The sequence below is a fragment of the Sebastes umbrosus genome, chromosome 19, assembly GCF_015220745.1.
Source record: "Sebastes umbrosus isolate fSebUmb1 chromosome 19, fSebUmb1.pri, whole genome shotgun sequence".
In the NCBI taxonomy this organism is placed as follows: Eukaryota; Metazoa; Chordata; class Actinopteri; order Perciformes; family Sebastidae; genus Sebastes; species Sebastes umbrosus.
The window spans coordinates 4,496,835-4,521,303 of NC_051287.1; the positions used below are offsets into that span (position 1 = coordinate 4,496,835).

At 40.0% G+C, this 24,469-nt stretch overlaps 1 protein-coding gene across 6 annotated transcripts in view; it reads right to left on the minus strand.

Moving 5' to 3' along the window:
* The window catches only part of LOC119478289 (netrin receptor UNC5D-like), a 208,023-nt gene extending 183,950 nt beyond the window's left edge, over positions 1–24,073 (minus strand). For 4 of the 6 annotated variants that reach the window (XR_005204413.1, XM_037752927.1, XM_037752924.1 and 1 more), the window contains exons 1-2: positions 23,975–24,044; positions 20,795–21,203 (exon numbers count right to left, since the gene is read on the minus strand). Coding sequence is in view for 5 of the 6 variants with exons in the window: in XM_037752927.1 (XP_037608855.1) it covers positions 20,795–20,882 (88 nt within the window). In the remaining variant the exon portion in view is untranslated. Of the gene's footprint in view, positions 1–20,794; positions 21,204–23,974 lie in introns of all 6 variants that reach the window. The other 2 variants (XM_037752926.1, XM_037752925.1) reach the window with 2 other exon arrangements.
* Between the last annotated feature and the right edge of the window lie 396 nt (positions 24,074–24,469).

Sequence of the window (24,469 nt, forward strand, 5' to 3'; positions counted from 1 at the left end):
ACCCTAACGGGCTTCTAAACTAGTAGGAAGCATGCTTGTGTGTCGAGCTCAGAGAAACTTTCCTCCTTCAGCAGATGAATGTGCGCTCACCTCATTCAGCACAGTGAAGGTCAAACATCCAGCCGAAGTAACACGAGTGGAGGGGATTCAAACATCTCAATAGGATTTTTATTTTTCATTCTGTAATTTCCCACAGTATAATTGATTAAAATGAATACTTCCATGTCTGTTTTTCTCTATTGTATTACAGTAACAAGCCACATAACTACAGTGCTACTGTGTAATCACTACTGGTTCTTTGTGAGGCATCAAGGTTGAGGACAAATCACACAAAGAGTAAAGAGGAGCAAGCAACGCAACACAATGCCAGACCTTTTACTACGAAGCTTTCTTCATTCAGAGCATTCACATTTTCATATAGCCAAACACATTCAGCTTCCCCCGTGTGATGGGGTCTCATACAATTCTAAAAAGAACAGTATTCTCTAGCCAAACTAAATTTTAACATTTGTTCAGTCTGGTAAAAAGCTGCATAAAACTAACAAGCTTCTCATCAGTGCTGTCAAAGTTACCACCATAATAACGGGTTAACGCAAATTTGTTTTAATCCTCTGATCTCAAGATATGTGAATGAAAATGGGTTCTATGGGTACCCACGAGTCTCCCCTTTACAGACATGCCCACTTTATGATAATCACATGCAGTTTGGGTCAAGTCATAGTCAAGTCAGCACACTGACACACTGACAGCTGTTGTTGCCTGTTGCGCTGCAGTTTGCCGTGTTATATGATTTGAGCATATTTGTTATGCTAAATGCAGTACCTGTGAGGGTTTCTGGACAATATTTGTCATTGTTTTGTGTTGTTAATTGATTTTTAATAATAAATATATACATACATTTGCATAAAGCAAGCATATTTGCCCACTCCCATGTCGATAAGAGTATTAAATACTTGACAAATCTCCCTTTAAGGTATTTTGAACAGATACAAAATGTACGATTAAGTATTTTAATCAATTGACAACCCTACTTATCATATATATTGCCACTGAAACGCAACGATAATTAATGAATTAATGAACATATAAATAAATAAAGACTTATTAAATAAAGTTAACTTCATCCCTGTTTGAAAACGTGGTTCTGAATAGACATGTCTTAAGGCGTTTTGTCCCGTCATGCAGGAAAAGAACTGGTGTAATTGATAACATTAACGATGGCTCCGTTCCATTTCAGTGTGCCAATAAAGCATGGAAGTGAGCCAGCATGCACAATATAAGGGCCCTGGATCAGAACACCTTGGCCTCTCCACAGTGACATGACGATGATCTCTCTCTCTCTCTCTCTCTCTCTCTCTTTGCTCTTCATTCCTTTGCTTGTTAGTGCGTTTGTCTTGTGTGTTGTCGTTCCAGCCCCTTTAATATCATATAGAGACCTTCAGAGAGTTCACTTCTGTGAACCACCTGACTCGTCTAGTGATGAACCGCCAGCCGCCACAGCAGCTTCGCACCAGCTCGTCAGTCGTGAAGGCAGCCGCCTTCCTTGTTGTCAGATTGTCTATATTTCCTGTAGACTAATAATTTACAATTATTTCCATGGTTTGCCATGAAAAGTTTAGAAAAAGTGTGTTTTTAAACAAGCTTACTGCATATAGAGTGTTCTACAGATAGATAGAGATCTTACAGTAGTTGTGCAGGTGATTAGATGTGCTGACCTTACTGTTCTCAAGCGTTTATTCTCATTTCAATGTGCTGAGCTTGTTAGAGAGCTCTGACTGTATTCGGGTTACAACTGAAGCTACAGCAGCCCAGAATGACAGTTCACCCTGAGATATCGGTCTTCACAAAAGACAAATGTTTCTAATAAAAGAGTCCATGTTTCAAGACATGAGACCAGAGAAAAACAACATTTTAATAAGGCTACATTTCTAGTTGTATTTGAATTGCATCTTATTAATATGATTTGTTACATACAGCTATGGCTATATATTAGGCCCTTATACAAAGAAACAGAGAATCCAAATATTCTATGATATAAAATCGCGCCAATCTCCACCCAACAGAAGCCCACTGTAAGTCACATAACTGTTTGTGTGTCTTGGAATAACTGATCTGAGGACTATTCTTTAGAGACTGTCCTCCTCATTGGAGAAATGAAATGAGAGCAATGGTCATTTGTACAAATGCCTAAAACAAACTGCGTTTATGTCGACCTGACTAATGACCTAATTATTGAGAATAATGACTGTTCTCTTTCTCAGTAGCAAAAGAATAAGCAATACAAATGTTAATTTTCCTTAACTTAACCACACTCTTACGATGGGAGTAGCAGATCATAAAACACTCCAAACTACTCCTCATCTATGAACGCCAGTCTTTCACTACAGACAAAACAGAACGATGTACACACATACAGTAGCCAGCTGCACACAGTTTTGCTACCGTATATGGTTTAGCTTGAATATTGTGCAGTGCTATACGTCTCCAATTCTCTGCTTAATGATATGATCTCAACTTTGTAAAAACTAGAGCTGAAGCAGTGAGCCACAGAGTACCCAAACACCAGGCCTCCTGCTACAACAAGACACCCGTCTCAGTCCATTACCACTTTAATCATGTGGAGCACATAATAAAAAAACATAATAAAATGCAGCTCTGATGCACCATTGTAAAGCAGATAAGCCATATTATGTCACAAGTGGTGGATAAGTAAACGAAGGAATGACAGACGGAAATAAAGCAGGTGGAGAACAGATAGAAATAGGATGATGAAGAGTCAAAAGACGCCTAAACACATTCTGGTGTCCACTTGACAATTGGATGTGCTCATTTTGTACCCTGTATATAGACTGTAAAAAACTTGCTGACTCAGAAAACCAACATTGCACAGGTGCATACATGCCTGATAAACACTATATTTGCTGCATCTTACATTTGCTCGATGGAGGTAAACATCGTTCTGTAGCAGATACAAAGCGTTCAGTGAGCAAGGACCACAGAGTGAAACCATTTTGAAGAGATGAAGGAAGGTAAGAGACGTAAATTGATAGGAATTGGTGATGATATAGGATGGAAAGACCATAACGAAAAGATGCGGACAAATCAATATCACCTACAACCACAATTAGACCACATGAGATATCTTGACCTCCATAGAGTACACTTGAGAGAATCACACACACAAACACACACTCAAAGTCCACAGCGTTAAGCACAGCAATTTATCTTCAATCATTGATTTAATTTAATGTAAGGCCTAACATAAAGAAAGCCTTAGCACTACTTCATATTTTTATTCTTCGCTGCTTTAGCACCACCAAGACGTTGTTTAAAATGTACATTTCTGTCATTCCCTCTTTCAGGCTTGAGCAGGCTTGCATAAAGGAGCTGGTTGTCATAATGTCGGTAGGTGAGAACAGTAAGGTAGACAGCTTCTCCTGCCAGTTAACAAAACAGCGTTGTAATATAGTCGACATTTCCCAGTACGATGGACAATGGACATGCAAAAGAGACGGAAAAGACGGGTGGATATAATATGAAACCAGGCATAGACGTCAAAGCAGGGCTTCTCTCAACCTCAATGAAACCAGAGCTTCCGAATGTATTATATTACATTATATTATAATATATTATATTATATTATAAGCACGAGCAGCAAGTGACAATGTGGGAAATTATTAGAGCATTGGGCCATGAATAATGCTTCTGGAAGAAATGCTATTTCATCTTGATGGGTATACTAGTCAGCATGATCATAGCGCCATCGCTTATACATGTATACGTGTTTGTGGAAAATGGCTGAAACTGAAGTAAAAAAAGCAGCAAAAAAAAACAGATTAGTTTGGGTGTTTCTCAGTGAGGTAGTGTGAGGTACTTATCCATAGTAGGTGTATTACTTACAGTAGATGACGGTCGGCACGTCCCCAGCATGGAGAAACAGACAGGGGTACTGGCACCGGAGAAAAACTGACACTACTTCACTATCACTTTAAGTCCGTCAAAATAAAAAAGGTCAGGGCCATGGTACGGCTGCACAATTAATAAAATATTAATCGGGATCACAATTTTAGCTTCCCACAAATAACTGAGCATGATCCCCTGAGATATTGACGTTTAAAGTGTGCGTTCTACTCAAAGGAAACCGCTGCATATCAAATCAAGTGCTTCCTAAACTAACAGCTAGCAACCAGCCAGTACAAGATGTTTTAGTTTCACTTTTGGGTATAGATGTTATCTATATAACTAATGTGTTTATGATTAAATTAAGAGCATACAATTGTTAATCTAGCTCTTAATGTTGCTAATTTTGCTCTTAAAGTGCACCAGATTGAAGCATTTAACTTTAAAATGTAGCTAACAAAACAAGTAGGGTGAATGTTCATGTATTTTTTTTTATATTGCAATATGTATAGCAGAAAAAAATATTGCAATATCAGTTTTTTCCAACATCGTGCAGCTCTAATTTGTACATTAGCACAGCATGGAAGTGAAAACAGTGCTCTGTTTATTTTAAAGTGAAAGTGCATTAAAAATATGTTGTTGCTAAAATCAATGAATAATTGTGATAAATAATTGTGGTATCAATATTGATCAAAATAATCGTGATTAGCATTTTGGCCATGATTGTGCAGCCCTAGGCCATGGTCCATCCTCAGGGGAGCATGAGATGTGTTTAAATGTGTTGCTCCGAACCGAAGTGTTGGAAAGAGACCAATGGACTAGTAGAGCTATCTCCAGGCTCTGCAGACAGGCGTGATCTTTCAATTGACAAAAATGAATGTCTTCCTTGTCAATAGTTGTTTTTTTAGTATTAAATTGAACCCTCTCCTTTGTACTCTTCTCTGTTACAGAGTGCTAAATCAAGAATGAGTGCCCTAAGCCCTTCTGGTGCGTCAGTTGTGAGTCATAGAAAAGCAATCAGCAGCAGCAGGTACACAAAGAAACTACTACAGATGATTTTAAAATTGGTATGGAGAAGATTCTTTAGCAGGTATCTATCAGAACGTAATGTAAGTCTGCACAATGCGGAACGGCACATGCACCAAACATACTGTACGTAGAGCATTAATAGTGTGTTTGAAGCGCTTGGTAAATGATATCTAGGGCTATTGATTAAATTTAAGCCCTTCACATTGCATTATGGACTCTACCCCCATCGCGGGGAAATGCTAAGAGTGAACAGAATCCCTCCGAGATGGGTCATGACATCATTGGTTTATGTTCTGTCTTGGGAGTGTTCTCCATTAGCCCTGAAAAACAAACCTGCAGTAGCTGTAGGTTATCATACACCTTGTAGGTCAGCAGAGAGGGAGCTGAATGTCAGCGCTATATTCCCTCCGTATGTGAGGGCTACTGCAAACACTGTATTCAACAGACAACAAAGACATAAAACAGACCAAGCCCCCACAAAGAAAAATGAGCACACATATCCGTGCACATACACTGACAGACGGTGTACTTAATGCTCAAAAAGATGGTATATTCTGTAATCTTTTGCAAAGGTCAAGAGCCTGCTGGGGTCTGTTTTACATTTAGCTGTCCTGTATGGAGTGAAATTGATTTCAAAAGAGTCATAAATATGTATTACGTGTTCTAAAAATGAAAACTTTACAAATGTGTACAACGATTTACGGGTAATATTTGGTATTCACAAAAACATGTTCCAATCTACACACAAATACTAAGCAATTTGAACACATGTAAAACAGTTTTCATAAATACGCACATCACAACCTGAATAAATATAACTTTTACAGACTTCACAGATCTGATCATTATCGCCTTCGAAAAGCTTCCTGTGCATACAATTGTCTAAAAAAATACGTGTGACATTTTCTTGTTTTAATTTACAGATTGTTAAATGTATGCACACAGATCAGATTAGAGTTGCGTGTGGAGCATGCTGCGTTTAAGTGCTAGTGGAAATCTGGGAAATTTGGGCTTTCGGTGAAATCGTGTGTAAGTTGAAAGTGGGAAAGACGTGTTTCTAAATAGACAGAATATCTCGGCACCCCTCGATTACAACACATACATTTAACTATATACTCAATACTGTAGCCTATAAATGTATATATATGGTTTAAAAAGGCTACTGCTACTAGGTGGTGGACTTAGATATAATATACATTAGGGCTGTCAAAGTTCAAATTAATTTTAACAGCACTAATTTCTTTAACGCATTAATGCAACTAGCACCTTTTAGGTTGTAGCGGGCTCAGTTTTAAAGCTAGAGTGAAGATACTGGCGTCAGATTAGTGTATTAAACTAGAAAAAACCTAAGGAATCCATTGGTACCAACCATGTCATACTAGCTTGTCGGGAAAGAGGTAAAATAACGTTCCAAATTTGTGCTAAATTTTGGTGAGGAAAAATTATCATGGCCATTTTTAAAAGGGTCCCTTGACCTCTGACCTCCAGATATGTGAATGTAAATGGGTTCTATGGGTACCCATGAGTTTGCCATGTTATCTCCCTAGAAGGTACATTTTGAACAGATAAAAAATATGTCATTAATTTGCGATTAACTATGGATATTAATGTGATTAAATATTCTAATCGCTTGACAGCCCTAATATACAAACATAGATACCGCATTGGCTGCTTCATTCCGTTGCATTGCCCAATACGTCAACGTCGCCGCCATATTGGAGAGGGCAGGACTGGCCTGTAAACAAATAAGTGAACAGGGGAGCTGCTGTTTTTCTGGATAAAAAGTATTCTAACGTTTACATTACTCAACCGTGATCAATGACTCCTTTTTATAGTCATTGTTTATGATCTAAATGGAGTAGAAAAAGAAAAGTTTTGTCTGTAGTTAATTAGAATCTCGATAGAGAGACTATAATAGCTGCTGGACACTCAAAAGGACTGTGTATCAATATTATATTATATTTTTCATTTGTATATCATGTGACCATTTTGAAATGAACTTCACTCCAAAGACTTTTGAAAGAAGCCAGAAAAGAGTTTGCTGGGGTACATCAATCATGACATCAGTTTACCGTCAAACATTTTACTGTTACGTGAACAAAAACAAAGAAAGTTTTCAACATGTAAGAGTATTTGTTCTTTATTTGTACTTTATATTTAGTGTTTGATTGTCGGCATTCATCGGCTGAGACCAGGGCGGCCTGTGTTATCGACTGACTATGGATCAGGACCACTCCAGCCTGTATGCTATTAGGAGAGCGAGCAGTTCAGGCTCCTGCCCTGCCGTTCCTTAATTGGTCCCCTCAGAAGCCGGGGCGCACACAAACTTCACAATCACACTGGACGATTGTACTGAAGAGAAAAGAGAATCCCTGCGTGCGAGCCGCTTGGCATCGATTACCTCACTCTATCACTTCAGTTTCTTCACCACATTTTTTCATCTCATTTCTTTTCACCTACAGATTACAATCAGCTGGGGTCGTCTTTGAGTAAACCATACAAGTCGAGATAAAGAGGAGTCGACCGAGGAGAAAATGGCTGGAACAAATGGGAGATGACTCAGGACTGCCTACTGGGTAATTGGGTTTTATCCTCTCATTTTATCAGGCCTTGTTTTGGATTACAGCTATACAACACACACACACACACACACACACGCAGGAAAAGGAGAAGGATACCTCGACATTAGCGGATCTCAAGATAACTGATTAGGAGTGGGAGAATGAGACCGGTGCTGCAGTCTAATTATGATACTCCACAGAAGAAAAGCTGGACCATTTTCTGCAGAAAAATGCAAAAGGCTCTTCACTCTAACCACATCTGGTATCGAGGTATTGGACACAGTCAGTAAACACGACGCACACAAAAATGTCAACAAGAGATGCCGCGGCACAATAGCTCGTCTTTTCTATTTCCACATTCTAATTCACGGCATGGTCATTTCAACCTGACATTTCAATTTTCAGACGCTTCTACAATTCAGTGCATTGAATATGGATGTTGTCAGTACATGTGTACGCGCTGGTTGGAGACCATGACAGGATGACAACTGTAGATATCTCACTCTCTAATACGCAGTGTTTCACACCTTTTTCTTTTCTCTAGTGGGACTTTTCAAACTTCATCACTCAGCATAAAAGCTTTGTTGAATACACAGGCACTTTATTGGAGCAGCTAGATCACTAGGTTCAATGTGGACAGGACAGGAAACGTTAACTCTTTCATTCAATTAATACTAGGGCTTTGAAAGTTAACGCCATAATAAGTCTCCCCTTTACAGACATGCCCACTTTATGATAATCAAATGCAGTTTGGGGGCAAGTCATAGTCAAGTCAGCGCACTGACACACTGACAGCTGTTGTTGCCTGTTGGGCTGCAGTTTGCCATGTTATGATTTGAGCATATTGTTTTTATGCTAAATGCAGTACCTGTGAGGGTTTCTGGATCAATATTTGTCATTTTTTTGTGTCGTTAATTGATTTACAATAATAAATATATACATACATTCGCATAAAACAAGTATATTTTCCTCTTCTCATGTTGATAAGAGTATTAAATACTTGACAAATCTCCCTTTAAGGTTAATTTTGAACAAATAAAAATAGTGTTGTTATTTTGCAATAAATCACAATTATCTATGGATAATCAGCCGATTAAATATTTGAATTGATTAACAGCATTTTTCTATAACTTGTTCCAGCAACCTCTTGAAAACCTACCTTTCTTAAAAAACTCAAAATGATCAATAAAAGGTGCAGTATGTAGGATTTGGCAGCATCTAGTGGTGAGGTTGCAGATTGCAACTAACTGAAACTTCCCCCGTGTGCCAAGTGTGTAAACGATGCAAAAACACGAATGGCTCTCTCTAGAGCCAGCGTTTGATTTGTCCGTTCTGGGCTACTGTAGAAACAATGCGGCCAGCTCCGTGAAGAGGACCCGCTCCGTATGTAGATATAAACGGCTCATTCTAAGCTAACGAAAACACAACAATCCCTAATTCCAGGTGATAATACATTTAAGAAAACATACTTATTAATTTGATACTCCATTCAATAGATCCCCCCAAATGCTACACACTGTTCCTTTAAGATATTCAGTACTGTAATTGCATCTCACTTTCGACATACAGGAAATGTATTTATTCCTTCAGCTTGTCAACAATCACTGCAGTTTGAATATAGAACCAGCGTGATGTCTGTCCAACACTAAGCTATGTCGTTCAGAATAAACTACACGCCCCACGTTGATTGCAATAAAGGAACATATCACCCAGTGCGACAGTATGGCTATTTTAATGCCTTTTTAATAGTCTCTGGATGACAGTGGAGCTCTGTAGCTCGGAGGCATACAGTAAGCCTTTCATACTGGGGCAAAACAGAAATACTTGTTAGGATAAATTCATTGTTGGTTTTGGTGTATTCAGAGAAATTGTTGATAATAAAAAGATAGCTCAACACCAGCTTTAATTCCTAAATAAAACATATACGTGTATACAGGAGCTCTGCTGTAGCAGCATCTATCATCAGCTGTGAGCTTGAGTTGGTCCAAACCAGCTAAGATGAAATGAAGCAGAAATAGGCAAAGCTATTTATCGATTCTGCCGTCTGTGAGGTGAAACAAAAGTAGTCTTTAAATGAATGTAGCCACATCGATGCACAGAATAGATGTTATCTATCTTAATGACAAAGGGGAGTCCTTGGCTGAAGGGGAACCTCATCAAAGTTACACATGCAGAACCTCGCAGCGGCGCTCGGAGAGGAGAAGGAAACACACAACCCAACGTATGGATAAACCTTTAAATTCAACCGTTCAAGTCATTAACCGGTGCCAATATGCAAAAAAGGGAAAGGAATTCAACACGGCCCCGGCAAGAACGTACATAAAATGGGACATTTTGTTATATCACATTTTGTTTTAAAATGCTTAATTCATTCTCATTTAAATGTAAATCAGTAGCACAAAAGAGAATTTTCTGTTTCTCATTCAAATTCATATTAAGCAAATGCGACCGACCAGCAGGCAAAGACTGCAGGAGGTTGTGCAGATACAAATACACCAAGACGATTGTGGACAAAAGCAATATGCAATGAGTCACACTGGTTTTTGTCCCCAATCATTTAGAATAGGTGCAAATGAAAAAGGAAAATGTGGCGATTCTTCTGGAATAAAAATTGGTATGAAAACAATAAAAAGCAGAAGAAGTAGTAAGAACAGGACTCCTGTTTGCAGATAGAAGGCTTAAAAGAACAAACACACTTGTGTTATGAACCCTGGTCTGGGTTAGTGGTCAGGGTTGAGGGCTGAGGGTTGAGGGTTGAGGGTTGAGGGTTGAGGGCTGGAGTCGTGAGCGTTACAAAGAAACTCTGCAGTTCTGGCTTAAGAAAGACATTTTACCACTGAGCAGGCCAGGAGGAAAAGAAAGAGCTGGTACTGGCACAGTGATGGCCGAGGAAGGGAAGGACAGCCGAGCAGTGTTGGCTGATCAAAGCTTTAAGGGTCTAACAGGGATGGAGGACGGCCTGCAAAGGGGACAATACAGCGGTCGATCTGCTCAGACTGTTTAGAGGTGAAGACGCTTCCCTTTCTCAAATAAAGCCTGCTATTCACTGCCAAATCAAAACAAAAAGGAGACAGCAAAGGTAAACAGTTAGTGTCCTCTAAACACAGGTGTGCCTCTTGTTCCATGGAGTTTACTCTCAAGGTTTTCTACCCTAAACCACTCTCTTCTTACCAAAGCTCTCTCCAAAGAAGAATTGCAGCTTTAACCCTGTAAGGCCCACAGTTGCAAAATTACATACACCAATTTTGGGTAACCTGAAAAATAAAATCCATAAATGCTTTTTTTTTAACGACAACATTTACATAGTCAATGGGTCCTATTGTTCATCCTTGCAATGCTTACTGTGTTTATACTAGGGCTGTCAAAGTGAACGCAAATTCATCTTAACGCCACTAATTTATTTAACCTATTAACACAATTGATCTTTCAGAGGTTGTTGAGGGCTCAGTTTTAAAGTGAATATAGTGGTATCATATGAAACTACAAAACCTAAGGAATCCATTGGTACCAAAACAAACAAAACAATTAACTATGGATAATCATGTGATTAATCACCATTAAATGTTTTAATCGATTGACAGTTCTCACCAAAGCTCTTTCCTAAAACTGCAAATTTAAAGCCTACGGCCTAATGAAATCACGTATTCTAGACATGATGGTGGCGGTGTGCATGGTCAGTGGAATAAATTAATACAAATATGTTCCGATCCAGTGAATTAAGAATGTTATTTAATTACGAGGTGGATGATTAACATGCATTTAATATTCAGGTTTACTCATATGCTTATTTCAGCTTCATTAACCTCTGTGTGTATTAATTAAATGTGTAAAATGTATTTTTTTAGAAAAACATGACGACAAACTTGACATCCTGATGACATACAGTGCTGAAGGTGTTGCTGACTTGCAAATAGTTTCTACTGTTTCCCATCCAACAGTGAGGGGAACAGTGACTTTTTGTTTATGAGTTTTAAGTTTGAATTTTGTCTTTATTATTCCAAAAGGTGTCAATCTGATTATAGTCACTTTCAAATCAGATCTTGCTGTCTGCCACATTGTCTTTAATCCTGCGTAGAGGTTTTGATCATAATCTTTCTTTTGACTGGAAGCTAGGCAAAAAACTTCCAATTATTTGCAGTCCATTTTTGTCTTTGAATCCTTGTTTTTTTTTTTACAGACTCATGAAATCTGGATTAAAGGAAAATGCATTAGTTTTTAATATGCCGGTAGTCTGTTCACTGTGATTAAAAAATTCAACTCTGAGTTTAATGTGTTTTATAGCTTCTTCTCAGAGACGGTGCTTCTGAATCTTCCCTCTTTGTCTGCAGGGCTGAGCGTTTCTCCACAAAAACACAGGAGGCATCTTCAAAGACCAATCGAATTCAACCTTTGTTTTACTTTATGAATGACGGAGCTTTGTTGGTTTTACTACACGCAGCCACACGACTACAGAGAGGTATTATGTAGACTTCATATACACCGAGAGGGACTCTTAAACCCCATCCTGCAGTTCTGACACTCACAAAAGCACCAAATAGCCATTGAGAACAGACAGGGCTGCATGAAATATGGCCAGGCGTAGTGCTTTTCTGCAGCTCGGGATGACATCTGATTTTTTTTTTTTTTAGTAAAAAGGGAGAGTGAGAGCAAACGTCGCTTGAATTCACAAAAGGATGTCTAGATATAAGGAATGTGGACGAGCAGTTATACCCGACCATTAACCAACAGTGCTGCGTTCATGAGACAGAAACAGGACGAAGACTAGAGCCACAGCTTTAAATGGGATCACATTTACCACCAAACCTTACTGGCCTCAAACCATTAGAGATGGACAATGTCAGAGCTAACATGGTTGATGACTCCAGCAGCCATGACAGCATGTGTTTCATGAAGTATAGATAGAGTATAGGGTATAAGGGCTTTATTGGTTCTGAAGCACACTAACAAGGAAATCAATCACATGTTCGCCTGTATGGATTTCTTACAATTCTCAAAATTGATGTGTTTCCAGTAAGTTTCACATCAATAATGTCACTACGGTCTATGTTGAAGTCTCCATTGCAAGACAATTAGGGCTGTCAATCGATCCATAGAGAGTCACGATGAATAGCAAATTAATAACACGTTTTTTTATCTGTTCAAAATGTACCTTAAAGGGAGATTTATCAAGTATTTAATACTCTTATCAACATGGGAGTGGGCAGATATGCTTGCTTTATGCAAATGTGTGTATATATTTATTATTGGAAATCAATTAACAACACAAAACAATGACAGATATTGTCCAGAAACCCTCACAGGTACTGCATTTAGCATAAAATAATATACTCAAATCATAACATGGCAAACTGCAGCCCAACAGGCAACAACAGCTGTCAGTGTGTCAGTGTGCTGACTTGACTATGACTTGCCCCAAACTGCATGTGATTATCATAAAGTGGGCATGTCTGTAAAGGGGAGACTCGTGGGTACCCATAGAACCCATTTACATTCACACATCTGGAGGTCAGAGGTCAAGGGACACCTTTGAAAATGGTCATGACAGTTTTTCCTCGCCAAAATTTAGTGCAAGTTTGGAGCGTTATTTAAACTCCTTTGCAACAAGCTGGTATGACATGGTTGGTACCAATGGATTCCTGAGTTTTTTTAGTTGCATATGTTGCCAGTATCTTGAAAAAATGAAAAAAGTAAAAAAAATAGCAAGTTGCGTTAATGCATTAAAGAAATTAGTGGCGTTTAAACAAATTTGTATTAACACGTTTTTATGGCGTTAACTTTGACAGCCCTAAAGACAACATAAAAAAACACCTAAACATTGATTCTGGCTGATGTCTAAATGTTTTCTTTTTGATTTACTTTCATCATATTTTTCTCACTCGACACTAAAACTGGTGCATGAACATGAACAACGCCTCTGCATGTCAAAACCGTAGCACACACACATACATACACACACATAAACAAACACTGAACCCTTACTTTAATCCAGAAGTCATTAAATATGCATTTGCTTTTGATTACTCTTGAAATTAATTCATCAGGGAGAACAGTGACAGGTGCTCGCTGTTACTGACAAACTGCTGTGGCAGTCACTGATAACATGAGATGCTTAAGTATTCTGCACTGTAACCCTCCTATCCGTCTCTCCCTCTCTCTCTCTCTCTCCTTCTGCTTCAAACATCCCCTGCTCCCTCGTTCTGCCTCTCCGAGCTCCGCGCTCCCTTCTCCTTCAGTCAGGTGAGGTGAGAAATGATACCAGAACCAAAACATTCGTCATAGCAACAATCCACTGAAACTAAATTACATTGAAAGGGATTGCAAAGGGAGGAGTGGACAACAAGAAAGGATGAGGGGACGGGGCATTTATGGAATAAAAGCGCTTTGGAGGGAACAAAAGTGCTACCCATCGGTACAAAGTGGGAGATGGGGAGAGAGACAGTGTTTGGCATTGAAGTGAACGGTGCATGGTGTGAATCTTGCCTTTGTGGCAATGCCCTTGAGTTAGCCAGTGAGGCATTGAATGGTGTATTGTGGATGGGCAGTTATCTCCAAGGCTTCCCTTTCAGTGTTATTAGAAAAACACATGACAGCAATGCTAGCTCTTATCGAACAGAAAGCTTCAAGGCTGAGAGGCAAATCTGCAGGAGGCGACTCAAATGGCAACATTTGACACCCTGTCATTCTCTCGGCATTTTGGGCAGATCAGATACCGCAGTACCACTTTATAGTGCATGGGAACATTCAGTACGCATGCAACATGTATAAATCATGCTGAATGATGAAAATATAATCACTATATAGTATGGTACTATGAATATGTGATGGAGATGCTCCGGGTTGATTCTAGGAATTGGTATCAAGGCCGATGTGGGTATGTTTTAAATCAATCTGTGGTTTAAATAAACCCGATTAAATCATTCATCCCTGTACTGCACTATCCAAAACAGCCTGGTAGTATTGCAAAGCTCTACAGTGTAAGCAGCATTTCATTGTATATGCCAGTTAAAATTAGAATGTGAAAAATGATTTTCGAGTTCTGACAACCATATTTCAAAATGCACAGATTCACTACACTTACTGTATAGTGTAGTGATTAGCTAATCTATTAATTAGGGCTGTCAACGTTAACGCGATAATAACACGTTATCGCAAATGTGTTTTAACGCCACTAATTTCTTTAAAGCATCAACACAACTTGCAAGGAGGAGGAAGGAGGAAAAATAACACTCCAAACTTACACTCAATTTTGGCGAGGATAAACTGGCATGACCATTTTCCTAAAGGGGTCCCTTGACCTCTGACCTCCAGATATGTGAATGTAAATGGGTTCTATGGGTACCCACGAGTCTCCCCTTTACAGACATGCCCACTTTATGATCATCACATGCAGTTTGGGGCAAGTCATAGTCAAGTCAGCACACTGACACACTGACAGCTGTTGTTGCCTGTTGGGCTGCAGTTTGCCATGTTATGATTTGAGCATATTTTTTATTCTAGATGCAGTACCTGTGAGGGTTTCTGGACAATATTTGTCATTGTTTTATGTTGTTAATTGATTTACAGTAGTAAACATATACATACATTTGCATAAATCAGCATATTTGCCCACTGACATGTTGATAGAGTATTAGTTACTTGACGAATCTCCTCTTAAGGTACATTTTGAACAGATTAAAAATGTGCGGTTAATTTGCAATTAACTATTTTAAATCGATTGACAGCCGTAGTTTTAATCAGTCGTGTTGGCTTAAATGAACCCGATCAAATCATTCATCACTGAACTCTACTGTCCACCACAGCCTGCTAGTATTGCAAAGCTTTATAGTGTACAGTAAGCATTTCACTGCTTAATATGTCAGAGAAAATTAGAATGTGCCTTTGTGAAAAATGATTTGCGCAGTTCTGACAACCATATTTCAAAATGCACAGATTCGCCAATCTATTAATGTTTTAGTGTAGAAAACATTCAGGTAGCAGCTTCTCATTTTTAGCCGCCGCTGACCGTCGCTATCACTAAAGAGGGAAATCACTAAAATGACAAATGTCGCTGGCAGCAGGTCGGCCAAAGGTCATTTACGAGGGATGAACCTCACAACCTCCACTCTGTAGCACCACTGTACAATTGCGGGTGGACTGCGTGTTTTTGTACTTCCAATAACTCCCAACAGAGTGATACATCTTCTCTAGCAAAAGCTGCTCACATGTCAATTTCAGGAGTCAGATATTCTCAATGTTAGCATTTTGAACCTTCAGTATTCGGATCCAGTAGCTTGTGAATAAAATAAGGTGTGCCACATTTAGAAGTCTACAGCTGTATTTTTAATGTGCCACATAGATATTTAATTACATATCTTTTATTCAGTATTAAAACCATACTGATTCCAAACAATATAATGCAAGAAATAAATTACTATCTAATAATAATAATGTAATAAAAAGAAGCCTACAACACAACAAAGACCAAACTTGATTGCAAAGCGGAGAGAGCCTCCAGTGATCTATACACATAACCACAATGGAATTGAGCAGAAATATGAAGTCACATCAACAGATATATAATGAAAGCATTGTTTTTTTATTGGAGCAAACAAAGGGATTCTGTTCCAATCAATCCTACCTCTCGTGGGAATACCACGTACAAAAGCTCGTCTATTGACCACATTCCAACGTTTCGATATCCCAAAGACAAAAAACAATAGCTGTTTGATTACCACTGAAGCTCTGTCCAACACAGACTCATCACACTTCATCAGCGTAATAATGGGTATGTTTACTCCCAAGCATCAAATCATTTCCCCCATATTTGATTTTGTGGCTTCAATGTAAACAATGTTCCTCTACTGTTGTTTGGCTGCTGGTGAGCTTAGATCCCTCTGAATGTGCAGAAGAGATGATGGGAGAGGGGGGGTTGGTGAGTTGGATAGAGAAATGGGTTCCTTCTGAATAATGCAATAGCGAAACTGGGCAATATGACCACCATGCGATCTCCTACAGAATAGAAACAACTGTGGATACCAGCCCATCTGTGCTCGTGAATTCAGCTCATGTGAAGTGTCAGTTAAATCAAAGCTGGAGCTTGAGAAAGAGTCTGGCAGTCATTTTTTTGGGATAAATAAAACATGGCAGAGATGACTCCATTGCCCTTTATCTCACTCTCTCTCTCTCTTTCTGTTTCTATCCTGAGTTTTTACACTTGCGCCACGCTCGAGCCAGGATGCGTTTCTTACAGCAGGAGGTACGACGGGCCTCGGCCACTACGGGCCTGTCAAATTTGATTTAATTTAAATCAAAATTAATGTTCCTAAATTTAAATTGTGTATTGTGCCAGCATTTTGCAGTGCTGCTGTGTTGTGTTGATCTATTCATGACATTCCGGTTGCAGGAAGGTTAAAGTGGCGGATATCCTGCCTAACCTACTGTAGCATGATCAGAAGGTCAGTCAGACGTCTGTCATCGGCTTAGCGTGAGGATAGAGAGTGGTGTCGTGCTCCGGGCTGACCACTTAGACAGCTCAACAGTGTTGTCATGTCAGTGTCACAGCACAGGGGTACATTTATTGATTTCACCCCGATAACCTTATAAAGTCCATTAGGACCTAACTGATGTTTTCAAGCAAGTACTCTCTCCAATTAGTTTATACCATTCAAGCATCCCATTTTAAAAAGAAGGCTGGCATTATTCTGTATATGTGGACAAATAAATAAAGACCAAAACCAGCAATATGTCCGTTTTTCAGTGCATCAACTTTCCAACCCTGCCTTTGTCACTCAGCCTCAGCTCAACCCATCAATCGTTAGTCACTTTTCAAGCAAAAATGCAAAACATTCATTTGATCCAGCTTCTAAATTGTGAAGACTTTGTCTTATGAGATAGTATTAATTGAATATCTTTAGAGTCTTGTTTGGACAAAAACAAGAAATTTAATATCATCACGTTGGGTTTTAGGAAACTGTGATTAGGGCTGATCAATGATGATGATATGTATTGTCAAAACGCTATACAAATGTCTATCGTTTATATTTTTCTATATTGTTTCTATCAAACTGTTCAGCTGATTAGATTGTTGTAAGGCTATTAAATGGTCGTTATCAGTCACTATAAGCCCCATAGATGTGGGTCAGTAGGGGCCTACTGCACCCACTGGTAGGTTTTATCATCTATTCACATGGTAGATCACCGAAAGAAGGTATGAAAGAACACGACAGTGACCTCTAGAGAACGTAGTAATTATGACAGGAGCAGAAGCGGAAGTCAGGCGCTGTAGTATAGACAGTGTGAAACTCCAAAAGAGGTGGAGGCTTTCACCCAGGAGACCAGAGTTTGCATCCCGTGTAAAACCAGCAGCGTGTCTTTGCGTTCATAGTTATTTTGACCCAAAACGTGGTGTTTTTCCTTAAACTTAAGTGTTGTTGTTTTTTTGCCTAAACCTTAAGAAGTTGTAGTTTTATTGCCTAAACCTAAAGAAACCTTTTTGTTTGTGTTCAAAATGAGATTTTTCATTTCAGTTTTACGTGTTAGAACGTGTTGCTTTTAAGTTTCACTTTCACTTTTACAAATTAGTAGGCTTAGTAGGCTCCTACTGACCCATATATATGGTGCTTATAGTGACTGATAACGCCTACTTCATGGTCTGATGAACAGTCGAATCGGGTGCAGCAGTTATATTTATTTTGCTCTAGTTCTTAAAATGAGAGTACTTATCATTTGTCAAGTATTTAATTCACACGGGAGTATACAAAAATAGGCTGGTGGTTATCATATAGATTACTTTTTTATTGAATTACCAGAAAACATGCTATATCTTAATATATATTATTATCGAGATACTAAATGACCTATATCATTATAGAAGATTTTGGCCATATCGCCCAGCCCTAATTGTGATGATATTTAATAAATCCAAACGATTAATTGAGAAAACAATCTGCAAATGCATTGATAATCAAAGTTTGTTGCAGTCATACTCTACTAAACATTATGCTTCATGTTTTTGTGACATTTTTGGTACAAGCTCTCCATTTTTACCATTGAACTTAAATCCACGTATGAAATGTGAAACTATTTTGAGGCTGGCTTCAGGTGAAATGTGACAATTGAGCATTTTCTGAAATTCATGAAAAGCTATTTTTCCAACATGAATGACCTGCAAAGAAATTCATTTACAGGAAGTCAAGGAGAAACGCCTACGAACTAAGCCACGGTCCTTCAACACAGATGACTCAAATTGTGTAGCTACACTCACATGTGACACTCTACATAAATATAAACATGTCCAAGCTGTGGTGCTCAGCGTTTCACTGCCAACACGGCTGCTCCACTGATCCCACTGCTAATAACACGCCTCTGTTATGTTCATTTTCATTGCTGCTGCTCAACATTTCGTCATCCCCATGCGTCTCTCCTCCCTGAATCCACCTGTGGGCTTGGATTCCAGGTTTCTCCTTTGGGGGTGAGTTTGTTCTCGTCACTTGGTGTTCTCTCAGCGTGCTAAGCTTTAAATCGTGTGCTTGCAGGTGAGTGATAGGCTCCCGTCCTCGCAAGACACCAAGAATAAATTTGGATTACTGAATTATAACCTGGCTCCTAATTGAGAAATAAATTTACATCAGTAGGGGAGTTTATATGTGGATAGAGAACTTAATTCTTATTTCAACCATGCTCCATAACTTAGCTTTGCTTTTACATCATTTACTTTTTGAGGAGTCTGCCTTTTCCATTCCATCTCATTTCATTTCAGCATAAAGTATTTGACTGTTGACATCCATATTATTGCACAACATAAATATTTATTCCACAGCCTGGCAGAGAGCCATCGCAGACGCCACTTTATAACCTGGCAGATGTAGAACAACATATACCTCTGCAGCTTATAAAAACTGCATTTTGCACGCACAGGCACACTTTGCTTTCATGTACAAACATTATGTTTTTCCTGCCAAGCATAGGTCATTCCTTTCAGCCATCATGCATCGTTTTTACATGGAAATGAAGCCACTGAGGAAAACGCTGCTCATGTACTGTACAGGCAGCTCTGAAAAGGTTATATTTAACGCCTTTCAGACTAACTTTAAATGACAAAAAAAAACTCCTGATCTCTACATGCAAAGTTGCCCTGAAGATACATATGCATAATCTAATATTTATGCTATGCTAATTTCAAAGTTGAAGCTAATTTTCCGAACTTGGAATGCAAAAATTAAAACCTTGGGGCTAGTTGACTAATTGACTTGCAAATGCATCTTTGTTTCGCTGCCATGTGAGCTGAAATAGATGTCAATAGGTCATGACAGACTCAGCAAGACCAAAGAGGGAAAGGTTGCATGATGATGCATTCACTGACCAAATGGAGACATGTATATATAATACCTCAGTCTTCTCTCAGGTTTACGTCACCAATTTATGCATTACAACCACTACGAAAGACAACTGCTAGTTGAGTATCTAGAGCATGTACTGTATGCACACTGGATCTTTTATCACTATCACATGTTTGCACACGCCTGGGGAATAAAAACATCCACAACATTCAAAGCAACTACAAGTTTAAGAAGACAACACAGCCCTCAAGAAATTATCTCCAAGCTTGGGAGTACTATACTGAATTTGCATGAAACAATAGGCTACAGAAGTGAGCAAAATAGGGCACACAGGCAGCTACCATCTTCTCCAATTCTACTGATATTTGGTCATCAGGACAACCTCTAATGAACAGTCAACAGATGTTGGATTTAGCAGCTAAAAAAGGAAATAAAATGTCACAAAAATGAATTGTCAATCATTGCAGACAACCTTTCAATGAACCAGATCATATGGTTAATGAGACCCAACACAGAAATGAATTGCTGGCACACAGTGGGCTCTGGTTAAGATATGGAATGATATGATCTGTCTTTCCATTCCAGTTGAAACGTGGTGAAAGGGCAGCAGTGATTATGATAATATCTACTATCTGGACAAAACCTGCTCGCAGAACTGATTTAGAATTTCCAATGAGCTTCATCACATCACATCACATCACATCACAGTGCGTAAAAAGAAACTTGACTCCGTTTTAACCCTTTAAAAACACAAATATTCCCCCAAAAAAGACAGCACATTACTGCTTCACAGCCAGAGCAGCGTGGTGCATTGCAAATACAAACTTCTATGTCATAATGCAAGCTGCAAGGAGAATGTCTTACTTTACTCACACAGTCACACACACATGCATCACTTTTCAGAAGCCAAACACACTAAAAGCACAGCTCCACTGCACACTGCACTTTTCCACTCATCTCCTCACAGTGTGTGTGTGTTGTGCTTACCTCTCGCTAACGTGGCCGGCACCTGCGAACCGAGGAGCACGAGGATGCCCAAACTCAGGTAGCATCCTCCAGAGAGCTGTCCCATCATCACTGCTCTGTGTGGAGGCTCCGGGGGCTCCGGGGGCGCAGCAGGACTCTTGTCTCCGGCTCCGGCATTAGTCGTCTGCTGGCTGCTCCTCTTCCCCACGCGGTAGTACCAGGACAACCTGGTCCAGGTGTTGGGTGTTGGAGGTGTTAGTGTCCGCCAGGAGAGACGTGGAGCTCGGGGTATCGCAGTGCGGAAGGAGGGAGGGAGAGATGGAGAGAGAGATGGAGAGAGATGGAGAGAAAGAGGTGCGGAGCTTGGAGCAGTCCGCTCTCTGCTGAGAGAGAGGGGAATAATTAGGGAGAGCGCGCGAGAGCCCGACTGCTTCGGGTTTTCGGAGAGAGAGAGGAAGAGGAGAGAGGGAGAGAGGAGAGGAAGAGGAGAGAGAGAGGAAGAGAGAAGAAGAGGAGAGAGAGGAAGAGGAGAGAGGAGGAAGAGGAAGAGGGAGGAAGAGGAGAGAGAGGAAGAGGAGAGAGAGAGGAAGAGGAGAGAGGAGGAAGAGGAAGAGGGAGGAAGAGGAGAGAGAGGAAGAGGAGAGAGAGAGGAAGAGGGAGGAAGAGGAGAGAGGAGGAAGAGGAAGAGGGAGGAAGAGGAGAGAGAGGAAGAGGAAGAGGGAGGAAGAGGAGAGAGAGAGGAAGAGGAGAGAGGAGGAAGAGGAAGAGGGAGGAAGAGGAGAGAGAGGGAGGAGAGAGAGAGTAAGAGGAGAGAGAGAGGAAGAGGAGGAAGAGGAGGAGGAGGAAGAGGGAGGAAGAGGAGAGAGAGGAAGAGGAAGAGGGAGGAAGAGGAGAGAGAGGAAGAGGAGAGAGAGAGGAAGAGGAGAGAGAGAGGAAGAGAGAAGAAGAGGAGAGAGAGAGAGAGGAAGAGGAGAGAGGAGGAAGAGGAAGAGGGAGGAAGAGGAGAGAGAGGAAGAGGAGAGAGAGGAAGAGGAGAGATAGAGGAAGAGGAGAGAGGAGAGAGAGGAAGAGAGAAGAAGAGGAGAGAGAGAGGAAGAGGAGAGAGAGAGGAAGAGGAAGAGGGAGGAAGAGGAGAGAGAGGAAGAGGAGAGAGAGAGGAAGAGAGGAAGATTTATTTACTCTACTTCATGGGTTCTTTTGTTGTTTGTTTTTTATTTGTTTGTTTTTTTACATTTACCTTTGATATTGCAATATATTGTTATGAATTGTTTTTTTATTTGTTTGTTTGTTTTATTGACGCAACAAACATTAATTATTTCTTTATTGTTTTCTTACATTTACATGCATGTTCTTTTTATCTATATCTATATATAGAGGAGAGAGGAAGAGGAGGGAGAGGAAGAGGAGAGAGGAGATATGGAGAGGAGAGAGGAAGAGGAAGATGAGAGAGAGAGCGAGGAAGAGGAGAAATGAGAGAGAGAGCGAGGAAGAGGAGAGAGAGGAAGAGAGAGAGAGAGGAAGAGGAGAGAGAGCGAGAGAGAGAGCGAGAGAGGAAGAGGAGAGAGAGAGAGAGAGGAAGAGGAGAGAGAGAGAGAGGAGAGAGGAGAGAGAGAGAGAGGGAGAGAGGGAGAGAGAGAGAGAGAGAGGAAGAGGAGGAGAGAGGGATAGAGAAAGGAAGAGGAGAGAGAGGAAGAGAGAGAGAGAGAGAGAGGAAGAGGAGAGAGAGGATGAGAGAGAGAGGAAGAGGAGAGAGAGGAAGAGAGAGAGAGAGAGAGGAAGAGGAGAGAGAGCAAGAGAGGAAGAGGAGAGAGAGCGAGAGAGAGGAAGAAGAGAGAGAGAGAGGAGAGAGGGAGAGAGAGAGAGGAAGAGAGAGGAAGAGGAGAGAGGAGGAAGAGGAGAGAGAGAGAGAGAGAGGAAGAGGAGGAGAGAGGGATAGAGAAAGGAAGAGGAGAGAGGAAGAGAGAGAGAGAGGGATGAAGAGTAGAGAGAGAGAGAGAGAGAGAGGAAGAGAGAGAGGGAGGAAGAGGAGAGAGGAGAGAGAAAGAGGAGAGAGGAAGAGGAGAGAGGAAGAGAGAGAGAGAGAGGGAGGAAGAGGAGAGAGGAGAGAGAAAGAGGAGAGAGGAAGAGGAGAGTGTGTGCGTCTTTCAATTATCTCTCCTCGTGTCTTCCTTCATATTTGCAGCTCCACCTGCAGCCTGTTCTCTGGACAGAACTGTGCTCGTTGTAATCTCCACCGTTGCCTTGGAGCTCGTGCCAGTGGCGTTGTCTGGAATATTGCATGTTTACTAATTAATGCCTGTATATGTTCAGCCAATGAGCATATGGCCTCTGATTGGTGTCCAATTACCAATTAAGTAGGAAGCTCAGTTAAATCAGCCTACTTCCTCCCAAACGTCTCTTTTTAAATTATTTAACTCATCTATAGTGTTTGTATTGGAGAGCAGTGGTGGAGGACATATTTAGATCCTTTTCTTAAAGTAAAATTACATGTAAACTAAATAAGTATTTAAAGTATACTTTTTCAGAGAAGACTTTCAGAGTATTATATTATTGAATATATCACATAAGAATATAAGCAGCCTTATAATTATGTATAGGCAGAGGAAGAAGATCCTTTACCAAAATAAAAGTAGCACTACCACCAAAAAATCCTTCATTTCAAGTAAAAGTCTTGAATTTTAAAGTACATAATTAGCAACATTTACTCAAAGTTAGGGCTGCAACTAATAATTATTTTCATTATTCATTAATCTGTCTATTATTTTCTTGATTAATCGATTATTTGTTTGGTCTACAAAATGTCAGAAAACAGTGAAAAATGTTGATCAGTGTTTCCCAAAGCTCAAGATGACGTCCTCAAATGTCTTGTTTTGTCAACAACTCAAAGATATTCAGTTCACTGTAAAGAAAACAGAAAGCATTCAAATTTAAGTAGCTGGAATCAGAGAATTTTGACTTTCTTTTTCTTAAAAACAATTAAATTGGCTTCAGTCACGTTCTTTATTGTTTTATATTATTGATATTTTAATGTGGCAGTTGGCTGAGGTGAAGCTCTTATTTTATATATTTAGTTTTATTACCCTCACCATTGGTGTCACAGTTGGTAAATTCAGGCAACAGAAGGAGGAGGACTCAAATGCAGACAAACGCACACAAGATACAAGGAAATGTACTGGAGGCAATGGTCAGGAACAGGCTTACAAGATGAGGTGGGAGTCCAACAGATCCAAGAGGGAGCAATTGGTGAACAGGAACAGGTGGCTGAATGCAAACTGGCACTGACAGGGGAGAAAGGGCTGGTTGAAGTACTGACGGGGTGATTGGGGAAATGAGACACAGGTGAGCAGGTGGATGTATAGGAGTCAGGTGGAAAAGTCTGAGGCCCTCTGGTGGACAGGTAGAGAATAGCAATGACTGCATGGCATCATAGAAATGCATGAGCCTGGGGAAGTGGACTGAAAGTGGGGACAGAGAGGCAGAGGTTGTGAAAGTAGGCTTTTTAAAATCTGAATTTGTAAAGATGTCAAATAAATGTAGCGGAGTAAAAAGTACAACATTCCCCTCTGAAAAGTTAAATTTAAATACTCAAGTACCTCAGCAGGGCACTCGAGCACAGTCATATGTGTTACCCTCCGCCTCTGTGCTGTGGTTGCATTGTTGAATCATAATGCATGATATTTTAGAAACTGTTTTGAA